Here is a 16,230-nt window from a genome sequence, read left to right as displayed (position 1 = left end):
CACATTTCTGAAGCAACAGCACTCTGTCTCTGCACGAGGAATGCCAGCTCTTGAGGTCTGGAAAAAGCCACCTAACTTTAAACCAAACTCTTAGCAAAGTACAACTCCCATGAGAAAATGCAGTAAAACTACATGTGTACTTCTTGTTACAGCTCAGTATTTTAGCTGAAGCAGCAATATTATGTAGAGTTGTTAGAGATAGACAAAGGAGAACACTGAGAAGGAGCATTAGCTAAGGGCCAGGATAGAATGCATTGGAAGCAGCCGTCGTTCTTATCCAGATTTAGATCACGAAAAAATAAATATGAAAGCTCATTATCATCTTTGGTGCTAGCATTTAAATCGCTATGTAAAAGGTTGTAAACAGTTATAAAAAATAAAGCATAAAAATTGTTTTAAAACTCTCCCCATTAATTACCTAGTATTTGCAACATCTATTTCCTTTTAGTTGCTGTTCTAATTTTATTTCGGTTTGTGTACTTTACAAAGGTGGAGCTGTAGACAAGTATGTTCTTAAAGCCCAGATGTCTCGAAACCTATGGCTGTGAAAGGGACGTCATTGGTTAGCAACCATTGCTTGGAGAGAAGAGAAACGCAGAGCGTGGGTAGGGTCAGGGGTACAGTGGGTGAGTGTTGGTCTTCCCTGGAGAAAAGCTTTACTGATGTGGGAGTCTGGTATTGAGCTCACTTCATTGTATGTGGTATGTGCGGCGTGGGTAAAAAAAGAAAACAGTAGCGCTCTTAAAGAAATAAAAGAATAGTCCAGAAACAATGCTCTAAAAAGGATGGTGTGTATGTTTAGGAGTAGTTGGCCGCTGCTCTCTGCAAGGGATAAACCCTCGAAAAGCCATGACATAACCATACCATGGACAAATGGGGACAACGGATAATGGAGTGACAATAGAACCAGCAAATCTGAAGCCTATCGGCAGGCTGAAGCCCACAAAGTACATACAGCAGGTCTCTTTTCGAGACAGCCCATGTGCACCTTCAAAAGGCGAGTGCTAAAAATTGTGTCATGCATCATAACGCGCTCATACTGACGTATGCATGCGTCTGGAATGAATGAATGAAAGATTTATCTGAAAGAGACAATTAGTTATAGATTCCTCACCTTAGAATTACCCCCAGGCGTCAGACTGGATCCGGATAATTTTTCTTCAGCAGTACCCCTGCGCGTCGGTAGGTGGTGTCGTCCGCGTTCGTCGTTGGCATCGTGGTTGCCGGAATGACATCGCAATAGCTACTTAGACGCCGCCCCTGCTCGCTGACGTCAGTTCTTTCTTTTTTCGCACCAGCCAGCGCAGTTCCGGAGAGAGCGATACCTCAAGTCACTTTTTGACTCTATTTTTGCGACTTTGTGTCGATGTCTTTTTGAGTCGTTATGACTCCTGGTGCACTGGAATGTCATCTCCGTGGACCAGCTTCAAGCCTTGTGACTCCTGTCACAAGCAGATGTTGGTGATGGACCCCCATCTTGTGTGCCTCTTGTGCCTGGAGCGTGACCACAACGCAAAGTCATGCTCCGACTGCCGGGCCATGGCCCAAAGTCTTTGCGGGAGTGGTCCGAAAGCTTCTGGAGTCCCGGCAGTTGGCTCCGCGTCACTCGAGGTCACGGTCGAGAGGGAGGTCGCAGAGCCAGCACCACCACTCCTTGTCGAACTCTTCGACTTCGGGTAAGTCAAAGCACAAAAAGAAGGTGAAGAAGCACCGTCACCCTTCGCATTCTCCCCATCCGTTGGCTGACGCAGGATGTAGGTGGTAGTCGCCCTGCTTCGCCCACGGAGTCTGTTGGGTCGACCCCTAGCCTCCCACCCTTTACGGGAGCCGAGACAACCTCTGCCCAACTACGTAGTTTTTACGAAGCTCTCCATTCTATTTTTGGGCAGCCCGACTCCGCCGGCGTGCCTTCGGGCCGCTCGGACTCGGCTGGGGGCTCCAGGCCTTCGATGCTGGCGGCTTCGGCTCCACAGGGCCCCCAGAGATTCAGGCCTGGATCCGGATCAGTGCCGGTCAACCTCGTGACACCTCCTCTGGCACTGAATCCATTCGGGACACCTCCACGCCCTCCGAGGCCGGTTGTGTCCACAGCCGAAGTCGACTCCAGCCTCCCCCTCAATGTGGACACGGAGATGGACCGACGTCAGCACCGGCGTTGACCGGTAATTTTCTAACCCTGTTCTCCCCCGGTGTTCCCGATCGCCCTGAGTGGCTACCAGAGGATGGTGAGGAGGACTGGGAGGGTTCTGTGGCCTGTACACTTTCCCAGACCTTGGCATGCTCTCTCCCCCCTACCGTGGCTACGGAGAAGGGTGCGTCATACGCAGTGGTGTTGCATAGGGCAGCTGAGGCCTTACACCTCGAGCTTCCTACGGTGGCGGTTAGGACTATCCTCCTGACCGAGGTGCTTCAACCGGCAGCAGTCTCTTCAGAGCCCCTGCTGCCGTTCAATGAGGCCCTCATGGACATCCTTTTGGGCACGTGGTCCAAGCCCAACACAGGGGCTCCTGTGGACAGGTTGATTGCCCAATGCCTCCACCCGGCCCCGGGCGACCCCATTTTCATCTCCCCTGAGACCTTGGTGGTCCAAGCCTCAACTTCCCAGGGAGCATTCCCTAATGCACTACCTGATACGGAATCCAAGAAGCTGGACCATCTTGGGAAGAAAAGGTTTTCTTCCTCCAGCTTAGGACTGCGGTCGGTGAACACCGCATGTCCCTTGGTCCGTTAATCCGACTCTGTGTGGGACACAGTTGAGCAGGTGCTGCCACCATGCAGTGGGCAAGGGGAGAGACACAGCAAAGTTCACCATCCGATGTGGGCTGGACACCTCCGACTCGCTAGGCAGGACGATTTCCACGTCCGTAGCCCTTAGACGTTACGCCTGGCTGAGGTACACTGGCTTTTTGGGTGATGTCCCAGCTACACTTTTGGACATGTCTTTTGATGCCCGTCGCCTTTTTAGCGCCAAAGCAGACAGTGCGCTCAAGCACTTTAAGGACTCCAGGGCTACGGCCAGATCCTTGGGCCTCGCTCCCACCTCTCACGCAGTCTGCTTTTTGCCCCTTTTGTAGCTACGGAAGGGGTGCCCCTATCTTGGACCTAAGGAACGTCGCTGCTTCCTCTGGAAGGAGAAGTTCAAAATGTTGACACTGGCTCAGGTCCTGTCTGCCCTCGACCCTGGAGACTGGATGGTAGCGTTGGACTTGGAGGACGCTTATTTTCACAACCCCGTCCTGCCGGCCCATCGGCGTTACTGACGGTTCACGGTAGGCTACGAGCACTTTCAGTTTACCGTGCTCCCCTTTGGCCTTACCAGGGCCCCTCGGGTGTTCACGAAGGGGATGCCGGTGGTCGCAGCTCATCTGCACAGATCAGGGGTTCCAGTCTTCCCCTATCTCGACGACTGGCTGTTGAAGGCGGGCTCGCCCAGGCTGTCGTCTCCCATCTCCATACAACGGCCGACCTCCTGTATTCACTGGGGTTCACCATCAGTGTGCCGAAGTCACACCTGATTCCCTATCAGAAGCTCCTTTTCATCGAAGTGGTTCTGGACACAGCACAGTTTCTGGCTTATCCTCCCGAGCAGTGAGTCCGGGTTAATCGGGCCATGATTCCAATCCTTCAGCCCCTATACCGTGTTTCGGTCAGAATGACCCTGAGGCTACAGGGCCTCATGGCCTCCTGCATCCTGCTAGTGGACTATGCCAGGTGCCATATGTGGGCTCTGCAGTGCGGCCTGAAGTTCCAGTTGGCTCAGCATCAGGGGAATCTTTCCGACTGCGTTCAGATCTCGGAGCGCACTGCACATCAATTGCAGTGGAGGCTAATGAACCAGGATTGGGTCAACGGCAGGTCCCTCTCCCTTCCCTAGCCGGAGTTCACAGTGGTGACATATGCATCACTTCTGGGATAGGGCGGCCACATGGGAGAGGCGGAGATCAGAGTTCGGGCTTCATATCAACCTTCTGGAGTTTTAAGCGATCCGTCTTGCACTAAAGGCGTTCCTTCCTATCCTCAAAGGGAGAGTAGTGCAGGTGTTCACAGACAACACCACCATCATGTGGTACTGCAACAAATGGGGTGGGGTCGCGGACCCTATGTCAGGAGGCACTTCATCTCTGGAAGTGTCTGAAACATCAGGGCATGTCCCTGGTGGTTAACACCTGGCAGGTTCTCTGAACGCCAGGGCGGACAAACTCCGCTGCCGGTGCATGATGGATCATGATTTGCTTCTTCACTCGGAGGTGGTGCAAGGTCTCGGTCAGTGGTGGGGAGAGCCTTGGTTAGATCTATACGCCACAGAAGAGAACGCGCAATGTCAGCAGTTCTGCGCGTTGGAATTTCCAAGGCGGCACTCGCTCGGAGATGCTTTTTGTTGCAAGTGGAGTTACGGTCTTCTATACGACTTTCCGCATATATCACTTCTACCCAAAGTACTGAAGAAGATCAAGCGCGACCAGGCCCAATTCATTCTTGTGGCTCTGGACTGGGCTCAAAGAGTATGGTAGCCCGAGCTCTTACACATGGCCATCGATCCTCCGATCAGACTACCCCTTCGGAAGGATCTTCTGTCGCAGCAGCAGGGGACGGTCCTCCACCTGAACCTGTCCAGCTCTACCTCCTTGTATAGAGATTGAGCGGCGACAGTTGACAGCTTTCGACCTTCCTCCTGAAGTCTGTAACGTTATCTTGGCAGCCAGGCTTCCCTCCACCAAAACTATATACGCCTGTAGATGGAACAAATTTGTGGCATGGTGTGCAGCAAAGTCTAAGGATCCCCTTTCTGCTCCCCTTTCAGAGGTTCTCCTCTTCATTCTTTCTTTGGTCCAGCAGGGCTCTGCTCTGGGCACTCTAAAAGGCTATCTTTCGGCCATTTCGGCCTTCCTTCGGTTTCCTGACCAGCCTTCTCTTTTTAAGTCTCCTATTGTAAATTGCTTCCTTGAGGGCTTTACCCACTTGTTTCCTCCAATTCCTTTCGTAATGCCCCAATGGGACTTGAACCTAGTTTTGACCTATCTTATTTGCACTCCTTTCGAGCCACACATAACTGTCCTCTCAGACTTCTGACACTTAAAACTGCCTTTCTGGGTGCCATCTCCTCTGCTCGCAGGGTGAGTGAGCTTCAGGCTCTTTCTTCCAAACCTCCTTTTCTGGCTGTTCATCCAGACAAAGTTGTACTTCCCACTAGGCTTTCTTTCCTTCCCAAAGTGGTTACCTCTTTCCGCATAGGACAGACCATCACTTTACCCACCTTCTTCCGGCCCCCTCATCCTTCTAAAGAGGAGGAGAGGCTCCACCATCTGGATCCAAAATGTGCACTTTCATTCTATCTGGATCGCACAGCACAATTCCGGGTGGATGACCAGCTCTTTGTTGGCTATGTGGGCGCCAAGAAAGGTCGGGCCATGCAAAAACGAACCATCTCTCAATAGGTCGTTCTTTGCATATAAATCTGCTTTTCCCTAACGAAAAAGGAACCTCCACTGGGGTTGCGTGCCCATTCCACCAGGAGGGTGGCAGCTACTGCTGCTTTGGGACGTGGAGTCCCCCTTCATGAAATCTGCCAAGCAGCTACATGGGCTTCATTGCACACATTTACCAATGTCCGGAGAGGCGGCTTCTTAGTCCGTTCAGTTCTCCAGGACTTTCTGGTGTGAATTTGGTTCGCATACCCACCTCCGAGGTTGGTATTGCTGGGGTATCTATTCTAAGGTGGGGAATCCATAACTAATTGTCTCTTTCAGATGAACAAGTTACTTACCTTCGGTAATGATATATCTGTGAAAGACATAGATTAGTTATGGATTCCACACCGCCCCACCCATCTTCCCCGTTCTCCGAACTGACTTCTAGGCTAAGGGACTTACCTTCAAGGCCCTAGTTTTATGCACCAGTGGTCAGTGTCTTGCATGGCTCTGCGCTTCTGGCGTGGAATGTCATGTAAAGAACTGAGGTCAGCGCGTAGGGGCAGCATCTAAGTAGATACCGCAACGTCATCCCGGTGACCACGACGCCAACGATGAACGCGGAATCGACCAACGCCACCTACCGACGCGCAGGGGTACTGCTGGAAAAAAATTCGCCGGATCCAGTCTGACGCCTGCGGGTAATTCTAAGGTGAGGAACCCACACTAATCTATGTCTCTTACATATATATATATCATTACCGAAGGTAAGTAACTTCATTAAGCATGTACAGTTACCAGGAGGTGTCTAAGTGCTACGTAAGACAGATAGTAGAAGACCCATAATTTCCTAGTTCTCGACAAACAGTGAGCTTTTCAGTGACTTTCTGAACAAGGAAAGTGACTGGGCTGATTTCAATTTCAGGGAAAGGCGATTCTAGTGTAACGCAGTGGATCTGAAGAAACTTCTCATGGCAATCCTGGAATTAATTTCATTTAATAGGAAACAATTCCAAAATTGCAGGTCATGCGTGCTCTTGTGTTTTGACACATGCATTTGTAAGCCAGGGCCAACAAGGATTGGCAAATCTAATAGCTTGGCTAATGCCTATTCTATTTTTCGATGCAGCTGCTATTTTGGTGCTCAGCAGGCATTCAGAGGTTCTCTAATTTATTACATCGAGCTGAAGAGCTGAATAGATTCTCCTTGAACATTTCACAAGTTGCAGTGCAAGTCATTGTTTCATATTAAGTTTTTGAGAGGTCAGTCAAGGGAGCACCCCCCATCCTCATTTTCCAACACTGGCCATTCCACCAGCGTGGCTCCTATCCCTCGTTGGTGCAAGAGTCCCTTTCCTCGGGTTCACAGGGAGGCCCCTGGGTAGAGGGAATTGGGACTTTCCTCTCAGGGACTCTGGGCAATGAAAGTAGGAAGAAATATTGACCAGATGGCGCACCATAGGAGGAGAGAAAGCAGAGCCTTCCGTGGAGCTGAGAAGAAACATTGCATATAAATGTTTATATCAGATTTATCTTTTTCACGTGTTCTTTGGTATTGCTTTAAAAATTAAGAAGATGTTCAAAATGATTGAATATGTTTCAGTAACTAGAGCCTCCGATTTGAAGATCATCGTTTAACACCACTTTTCTTTTCCAGTGTCACATTGGGAGTACAGGAGTTTAGCAGCTGCAGTGGTGAAGATTTTAACATATTTGTTTCGACATTTGGTGCAAGCTGTCTTTTGACCCTGCCGAATCTTAAAGCAAGAGTTAACCCTGCACTTTGTGGAAACAGGGTGGTAGACAAAGGAGAAGCATGCGATTGCGGCTCAGCCTCAGTATGTATAATATTAATACATTTTATAGATTCACTTAAGATTAACATTTTGCATACCAGAGCGTTGCTAGAGTATAACAGTGCTTCTAATCTTTTGTGCTAAAAAAAAATATTATGTACGTAAAAATCCAAGGGCTATATTAACATGGAATTCGGCTTTACACTGGATTAGGGAAATCAAATGAAAAATTTCCTAGTACACATGAAGGAAATTTTCAATTCTATTAAGGACACTCAAGCGAGGATTATGCTCTCTTTTCTTTATTTCCAAACTGCAGCAGTGTTCAACTTTTTAAATTTTTTTATTTTTTATTTTATTTGTGCATTTTCAAAAGTAATGAACAAAGTACAATTATACAAATCAAAGCATTGGTACGGCATAGACATGTTATACAACTCATTTAGCATGACAGAGTGTCACATAACTCGGCAGTACAGGCATACATAGATATGACAGTAATTAAAAGTGCATTATATGACAGTACAGGGCGAAGTATTCATACAAAAATAACAGACATCAGATAGCAGTTACCGTTAATAGATAGGCAGTAAGTGGACCCCAGATATCACGTGGTTTGGACGTTGTAGGCAATTCCTCCGCATAACATGTGAGCTGATTCCGACAATATGCCAGGTCCTGTAACCATAGTTTAGTGGTAGGCGCAGGTCTGCCTCCGCAGGCCATGGAAACCCTGCGTTTAGCCAACAGCAGTGCTATAGCCACAAACCTCATATGAGAGGCCTTAATATTAGCAACCGCACCCAGTAGACATAATTGTGGAGTACATTCTATGGGCATCTCTACCATCAGGTGTAGAAACCGTGTGACTAACCTCCAGTATGCATACACCTTGGGGCATTCCCAAGCCAAATGATAAAAATTAGCACCAGGTGCACCACAGTGTTTACAATTGTCAGCATCCCGCAACCCACACCTATGGAGCTGAGCTGGAGTGTAATACAGTTGATGTAATTATTTAAGATGCACCAATCGTAAGTTACCATTCGCTGTCAACTGACCAGTCGGACGGCAACATCCAAACCACTCATCGTCAGAAATTGGAGCAGGTAGTATGGCATTCCATTTAGCTAGTGCAGTCATGTCCACAGCAACCACATCCCTCTGTGACGCCTGATATAGTCTTGTGACCAGCTTAGCTCTAGATGTGGTAGTATATATAAGTTGCAGCGCCTCAAGTGCCTGCGGTTCTGCTGGAAATTGTGGATAAAGCGCACGCATAGCGGAGCGGAGCCTAGTGTAGACAAACAGTTGCATGATGGCGGCATTGCCCCTGGCAACTATATTTTCTGAAGCTATAAATTGACCCCCAGGAAACACATCCTCCATTGTCGACATAGCCATGTCTTTAAGGGTCTTTAGTGTGCCAGTTTCTTCAGTGACAGAAAGTTCGGAATGATGCAGTAATGGTATGCACGGCGCATACAATGGTAATTTCTGCGCTCGTTTTCCTAACTCTTGCCAGGCCCTGGACGTAGTTTGTACGGTGTTGAATTCTCCTTTCTCAAATTTTGTGTGCCTATTGCCTATCCTTGCTTTAAGCCGTATTGGGTGCACCGTGCCTGCCTCCACCGCCACATGAGGAATATAAGCTGGGTCCTGCTGCCAGTAGTAGGCGTAATGCGCCTGCGCGCAGAGAAAGTAGAGATGGAAGTCTGGCGCTGCGAAACCCCTTGATCATAAGGAAGTGTAAGGGTTTCCCATTTAAGTCAAGGCTTTTTACCTCCCCATGCCAACGTGATTAACCCTTTCCATGCGTCCGTCGGCCAACGGCCGTCGCAAGCACTACCTCCTTAGTGCTGCGCACGTCCGTTGGCCGACGCGGCCCCGCCCGTGCAAGAATTTACCCGCACTGCGGCGGATTTTACGTCGCGGTCAACGGGTTAAGAGGGAACGGAGCATATTGAAAAAGTGTTGTGTTAAGTATAAAGGGATATTTAAAAAGAGATACAGAAAGCGCGGGAGGATTACCATCTTCATTAACGCTATGCGATCTGTAAAGGACAAGGGCAACTTAACCCAGCGGCTTACTTGTCCCTCAAGACGCGTGATAGCTGTGCCATAGTTGGATTGTACGACAGCCTGCGGATCCCTGTGTAGCCATCTTCCTAAGTATTTCACAGTGTCAGTGCACCATGTTAATGAATATTCCATGTCGAAGTGGTGTGTATTATCTGTGAGCGGCAGTATGACCGATTTAGACCAATTGATTCCCAGTTCTGAGAACCATTCACACCGGATATACTCCCGAATTCCCGAATGAATTGTGCAAGGTGCGTTGTGGGGTCACGAACATACAACACCATGTCGTCAGCATACATAGAGACAGCCAAAGGACGTTGTAAAAATCGTAATGCAGCCTGTGCATGGAGTTGCCTCAGAATACAAGCTAGCGGTTCAAGTATGAGGACAAAGAGCAATGGCGATAGCGGACAGCCTTGCTGTGTGCTGCGCTGTATACAGAATTCCTCCGACAACTGCCCATTAACTCTTACCCGCGCTACAGGATTGGTATAAAGCAGTTTTATCCAATTAGTAAAAGCAAAAGGCACTCCCACACGGTGTAGAATTGCAAACATATATGACCAGGATATAGAATCAAAAGCTTTTGCAGCGTCTAAAAGCACTGCAACCACCGGTAGAGTAGGCTCCAGTACATGCATTACAGCAAAGAGCGTACGCAAATTATGAGTGGTAGATCGAGTTGGAACGAACCCAGATTGATCAGGGAGAACCATAACGGGAAGGAGTAATTTCAATTTAGTTGCTAATACCTTCGCTAGAGTTTTAACCTCTGTATTTATTAAGGATAAAGGTCGATAAGAATCACACCTATCCGGCGGTTTCTCAGGTTTCAATAGCGTGACCACGAGTGCCTCGCACAAGGTCGGTGGCAAACATCGGGTCTCGTACGCTTCCTCATATAACTGAAGGAGGCAGGGGGCCAACAGATTAATATAGTCTTTATAAAATTCTGCTGGTAGCCCATCAGTACCAGCCGACTTCCCATTAGGTAGTGCAGTGATGGCTTCCCGCACTTCGTCTAGAGTAATAGGATGCATCAAGAACTCTTGCTGTCTACGTGAGAGCCACACTAGTGCAACATCATCAAGATATTGCGCGAGTTCCGCATCATCTGCGGCTTGCCCATGAGCATACATCCCGGCATAATAGCCTGCAAATGTTTTTAATATATTGGGCGTGTCATAATGCGTAGTGTGGTCTGCAATGACTGCCTTAACCAAACAGGCTTTATTATGGGGTTCCATTATGCGGCTAGCCAGTGCTCTGCCCGGCCTACAACCTTTTCCATAGTAGCGAGCTTTGCTCCGGCGCGACATGTGTCTGATTTCTTGATCAGTCACTTCATTATATTCTAAGATTTTAGTTTTGATAAGCACCAGAGTAGAGGGATCAGTCGTTCCACCATACCTGCGCTCTAGTTCACACAAGTCTTGTTCAAGCGCTGCCATAGTGCTGCGTAATGATTTTAGCACCCCGGCCTGAAGACCTATACATGCCCCCCGAATATTCACTTTAAATGCCTCCCAGAGTATCTCCACAGTTTGAACAGTCCCAGTGTTTAGTGAAAAGTAGTCAGAGATGGCTTCACGAATTCCTTTACAAAAGACCTGGTCTTACAGGGAGGACGACCAGTCGCCATTGAAATTGGTATGGGGTATAGGACGGTAATGCCATGCTAAGGAAGACCAGGGAATGGTCCGATAATGTTTGAGGTAAATGTTTAATCTGTATAGTCCATGTGCAGACGTCCTGCGTGACCAGCCAGTATTCTATGCGGGACCATGATTGACATGCATATGAATGACATGTATCCTCTCTGGTGCATGGATGTCTCAGTCGCCATATATCTGTAAGCCCCAGTGTCAACAGACCGTCGTGTACCGACACGGCGGCTTTCTTAGGGGGAGGATCAGCCGTAGTCACCCTATCCAGTACCGGATCTAAAATCACATTTAAATCACCCCCTCAGATAAGAGCTGAGGGAAGTCGTTTGTAGAGCTTACCCCATAGTGTATCATAGAATGCAGGATCATCAACATTGGGTCCATAAAAATTCACAATAAACAACCTTGTATCATATAGTGTTCCCTGTACTATGATATATCGTCCCCCTTCATCCTCCTCTACGTGTATTGGTACAAAAGGGATGCCCTTCTTTATAAGAATCATAACTCCCTGCGCATAGGAAGAGTAAGAAACATGACCACACCCCCGCCCACCTAGTGGCTATGGTTGAGACCGCCCGCTTGGTGAGATGAGTTTCCTGCAATAGAGCGATCTGGATATGGTGACGATCCAGATAAGAGAGCACTTGCTGCACTTTTTTAGAATTATTAGGCCCTCTAACATTCCAACTCATCCACGAGATTGTAGCAATTGTGTATTCAGCCATATCTATTGATGTTGCTGATTAAGTCTATGTTGCTGCCTGAAAATGAGCGTCATGTAATACAAGTTCTGCCAACATGATATAAGCAATGCTATTACAGTGAAGTAGAGCTCCCCAACAAACCTCCCCACCCACTTCAGCACCAGAACCATGCTGTAAGAACCCCCCACAAAACAAAACAACAAGGAAGCAGTAGCATCCTTGAGTCATAGAATATAAAAGGAAAAAAAAACAAAATCAACACGTCAAGGGCTCCAAAGGGCGCTCAACCAGAAAAGAGAACCTTGTGGGGAATTCCCATACTGTGGGTCGCTAGTAGCCAACATCCCCCCGATGAACAGGGTGGGTCGAGACAAATAGAAATAGGCTAACCAGCCAAAAGCACAATGACATTTAACAAGCCCCAGTGCATAGCGCCACATGCAAACCAGCATCAAAATATGAGCTTCGTACATTATCAGGAGCATGAGCAGCACACAGCTCGCATATAATAATCGTAACATATTTGGAGGTGTAACGAAGATCTGACATAGACCAAAAACTGCATATGAACCAAAATGAGCTAGACAAAGTACATGAGACCACACTGCGAATCATGAGCGACACTTCAACTGAGTTCAGTAACCAGTGTGATTCTCACGTGTTCAGCCCTCGGAGTCGGAGTCCGCACCCCTCTCTCGCAGCGACTCCTGCCGCTCAATCTGCCGGATATATTGTAGTGCTTCTTAATGCTGCTTTTCCAGCATGCATTAATCCGTAGGCCGTCGAGGTAGAACATTGCATATTGGATATGTAGAGCTTGCAACTTCTTTTTGACCGCTTGAAATTCTCGGCGCGCCTGTTGCACAGCTACGGTGAAATCGGGAAATAGTTCCACTTTCATTCCTTGATATTCGAGACTGCCCTTTTCTCTAGCCAGACGGAGCGCTGTGTCCCGATCACGATAATTCAAAAGTCTGGCTATAATGGGATGGGGTGCCACCCGTGGTACAGGACGAGCAGCTAAGGAGCGATGAGCTCTTTCAACTATGAACACCGTAGAAAAATGTTCTGCGCCCAAGAGGGTTGTAAGCAGTGTATCAACGTAGGTTTTCATGGGCCCGGTGTTTGTGGATTCTGAAATGCCGGTTATGCGAAGATTGTTCCTGCGGGAGCGGGCTTCAATGGCCTCATTCTTCGCCCGTATCACCTCCAAGAGCTTTTTTCATGCTGGCACAGGATGTGCTGACGACCTCCATGCGATCCTCCGTAGTTGAGATGCACTGGTCAGCCGCAATCTACGAGCCATGCTTGTTCATCCTCGCCGCCATGGTGTCCATGCGCAAATTGAGATGATCAATCTTAGCGTCGATAGATTGTAAGCTTTGCTGCATATTCAACATCAGGCTGTCCAGCTTTGTATTCGATCCCGCTTCAGGATCAGGGTCAGACTATTAAGCATTCGGGGTTTGGGATTTTGTGTGTTTTTTTACCTCGAAGTGCAATTTGCTTTGCTGCTTGTCTGTCTTCCCCATGTTTGAACGCGTTCAGAAGCAGATAAACGGAGCAGAAACGGAAGACCGGAACGCCCAGTAGATGTCACAGCATGAAATTCTGGACCCCCGCCTGAAGCGCAACAAAGGGAAAGTCAGTGTACACGTATTCAGCCCTTCCTGAGCGCTACTTTCCACCCCAGCGCAAATTAATGTCCCAGCGCAAATTAATGTCCCAGGCGCAGGTTGCTAAAACTGGCAGTTCCGTAGTCGTGATTATATCAATAACAGATATGCAGCAGTTGCGCACAGAGGTGCCCGCAGTACAGCCGGGTAGGTGGAGGTGAGTATTAAACTTTCAGCAAACCCAGGCTAGGCACCATTGATCTACGAACTCCAGTGAGTCGGCCAAGATATAGCGCTGCTGTCACTGAGTGTTCACTGAGGACCACGGAAGGCACATGAAATCAAGCTCCACACAGTAGCACACCCAGGGCCAGTGCCGAACGCGATATACGGCAGCGCCACATGGTGAAAGTCTCGGCAGGTGCCTATTGCAAAGAGGATCAAGCAATTATTACACAAGCAATACACTCACCAATCACTTCAAGAGTGTGAGTGCCTCTCTCCGCTGTCCATCCGGAGGCACCGTGATGCCGCGTTATGCAGTAATCTGTCCTAAGCTGGGCGGCGGATCCGTCTTAAACTGGGCGGGCAGCGCCGATAATGCGAGACGCGCCAGGCCGCCAGAGCAGAGGCCGTGATACGGGATATTCCCAGCACCAGTGCAGGCCACTAAATCAGAGATCGCGGAGGTAGGTGAGCCCCAGGCCGAATAGGGAACAGTGGCGGGTCCGTAGGGAGCGAGCATCTGTCTCTATGCGCGGGTGCGTTGTGTACAAGTCCGCCACACTCAGTATCCCAGCGCGTCTCCCAGTCCAGCGGCCGCCGAAGCAGGCAGGGGCAGCGGAGCGAACACCTCACCTCAGTATCCCGGATCGTGAGATGGCGGCCGTCCATCCCGATGAAGGGGCAATCGAGCACAGCACCCAGCCTCTCCACTATGCGCCGATGATAGATTGGCAGGCAGGCAGGTCAGAAACGCTGGGTAGACGTCTGGAGTGCAAATCGCAGCGCCGGAGGGAATCACTGCAGGAGATTTCAACGTCCGGTTCCCTCCGGGGCCGCCATCTTGTGCCAAGCGAGGTTTCGCTGCATAATTACAGTTGGTGACACCGGGCAGCAAAGTTAGTGTTCCCAAATTGTTCCACTTCAACTCAGGAGACAAGACGTGCCAATTGCAGCCGTGGATGGTGCCAGGAATGCAGGATATTAGGCGGATAGTGGTCTCGTCCAGCAGAGCAGCACTGAGGTGCGGCCATCTTGCTCCAGGCTCTCTTGCGCCCCACTAGGGTTCAACTTTAACATTAAAAAAATCTTTCCCAAGAGTCCCAGGGAAAGGTCAACAAGAAGGTGAACCAATCAGCAGTCGCGAGCTCTCTGAAAGGCACTGGGCTCCTGGGATACATCCTCTTTCTTGACTGCGACATTCTGCCAGCCTTGTCCATTTTAGCAGGTTCTGAGCCTACAAGAACAGAGATGACCCTGAACATGCACATCCTGGGATCACTTAAGCTATAGTCAAGGCGGGCAAAGCAGAACTATAGAAGAAATTCATGCACAGAGTTATATTAGTAACTTCAACATTAGTCAATACAAGCGTTGTAAGCTTACTTAAAGTATACTCATCCTATACGTCGATCCGGAACACTGTCATCCCCATCTCTCTTTGACTAGGCTGGAAAAAGAGGTGACTGATAACCTCAGGAAACGCGGGCGGTAATAATCCTCGCCTCCATGTCCTTAATATAATTGAAACTTTCCTTCATGTATACTAGGAAACTTTTCATTCTATGGCAGGGCCGGAGGTGAGGATTATGCTTGTTCAAAGCTTGCCAACCACCAGGGAGGCCATGTCCACGACTAGTTTGAAATTGAATCTTTCTGCGCTATTGATTTTATCCTCGAGGTGGGCCCGAGGGAAAATGGCTTAGAGGCCATCTCTCCCCTGACTGAGTGTGTGCCAAAGTGCGACATGTTAATGCCCGCCTCTTGCATTACCCATCCGATCCATCTAGCTATGGTGGGAGAAGAGACCGCTTTGAAAGGTTTCCTGAGAGAAATCAATAACTGGGTCTCGCCGTGGGGGCGATGCTCATCTGTTATCCTTTCATAAGCTTTCAAACAGCGCACCACGCACAGTTTGGGGTTTCTGTCAAATGGAGGGTATGAAATTGTCCTGGACCTTGTCTTTGTGCATCAGGAAATATGGAAGGTGACCCCACCCCCCCCACCCGGGGTAAAGCTCTGACCAGAGAGGTCTAGGGCCCTCACGTCAGACACTCTCCTACAAGAGACTAGGCACAAGAGCATGGAAGCTTTGCCGATAACTCTTTCCTTGAGAGATATTTATTCGCTTGCCACATCTTAAAAAGGGATAACACCTTTTTTGTGTCCCATAGCTTAGAGTATCTGGGCTGTGGTGGAAGTGATAGACGGATACCTCTCATGAGCTTGGAAACAAATGTATACTCGCCCACAGATTCCCCTTGGACAGGGGCATGGTCCGCTGAAACCGCTGATCTCTAGGAATTGATAGTGCGGTAAGCCAAGCCTTCAGAAGCCAGAAAATTTAGGACGTAGACCACTTCAAACCCCACGGTATCTTGATCTCTCCTAGGCACCAACCCACCCACCTGGACCAGGCTGATCTGTAGCGCTTGTTGGTGCCCTCTGCCCTGGCAGCTCCCAGAATCCTTTGAGCCTCTCGTGATAGGCTACGGAGTCTCCAACGTTGCCGGAAATCCGCCAGGCCATGAGAGGCATCTGGATCTGGAGGATCAGGGGATGGGGACTTCCCTGGGGATCCCGGAAATATTCTGATCTTGGGGTAGAAGGATTGAAGAATCCCAGGAAAGTTCCAGAAGAATTGGAAACCATACTTGCGACCTCCAGTAGGGGGTGATCAGCACTACTTTCGCTTGCTGTCTGCGGACCTGAGCCTATAGGCGCATTATCTT

General features: G+C 49.0%; 1 protein-coding gene across 1 annotated transcript in view; it reads left to right on the top strand.

The window, feature by feature from the left end:
* LOC146784520 (disintegrin and metalloproteinase domain-containing protein 9-like) overlaps positions 1 to 16,230 on the top strand; it is a 1,652,657-nt gene that overhangs the window by 845,992 nt on the left and 790,435 nt on the right. Inside the window, exon 12 of the mRNA XM_085632972.1 lies at positions 7,066 to 7,246. Coding sequence (XP_085489098.1) covers positions 7,066 to 7,246 — 181 coding nt within the window. The remainder of the gene's footprint in view (positions 1 to 7,065; positions 7,247 to 16,230) is intronic.

Source organism: Triturus cristatus, chromosome 11 (genome assembly GCF_964204655.1).
Source record: "Triturus cristatus chromosome 11, aTriCri1.1, whole genome shotgun sequence".
In the NCBI taxonomy this organism is placed as follows: domain Eukaryota; kingdom Metazoa; phylum Chordata; class Amphibia; order Caudata; family Salamandridae; genus Triturus; species Triturus cristatus.
The sequence above is the reverse complement of the archived record's forward strand: the minus strand, read 5'-3'. Positions and strand labels throughout refer to the sequence as shown.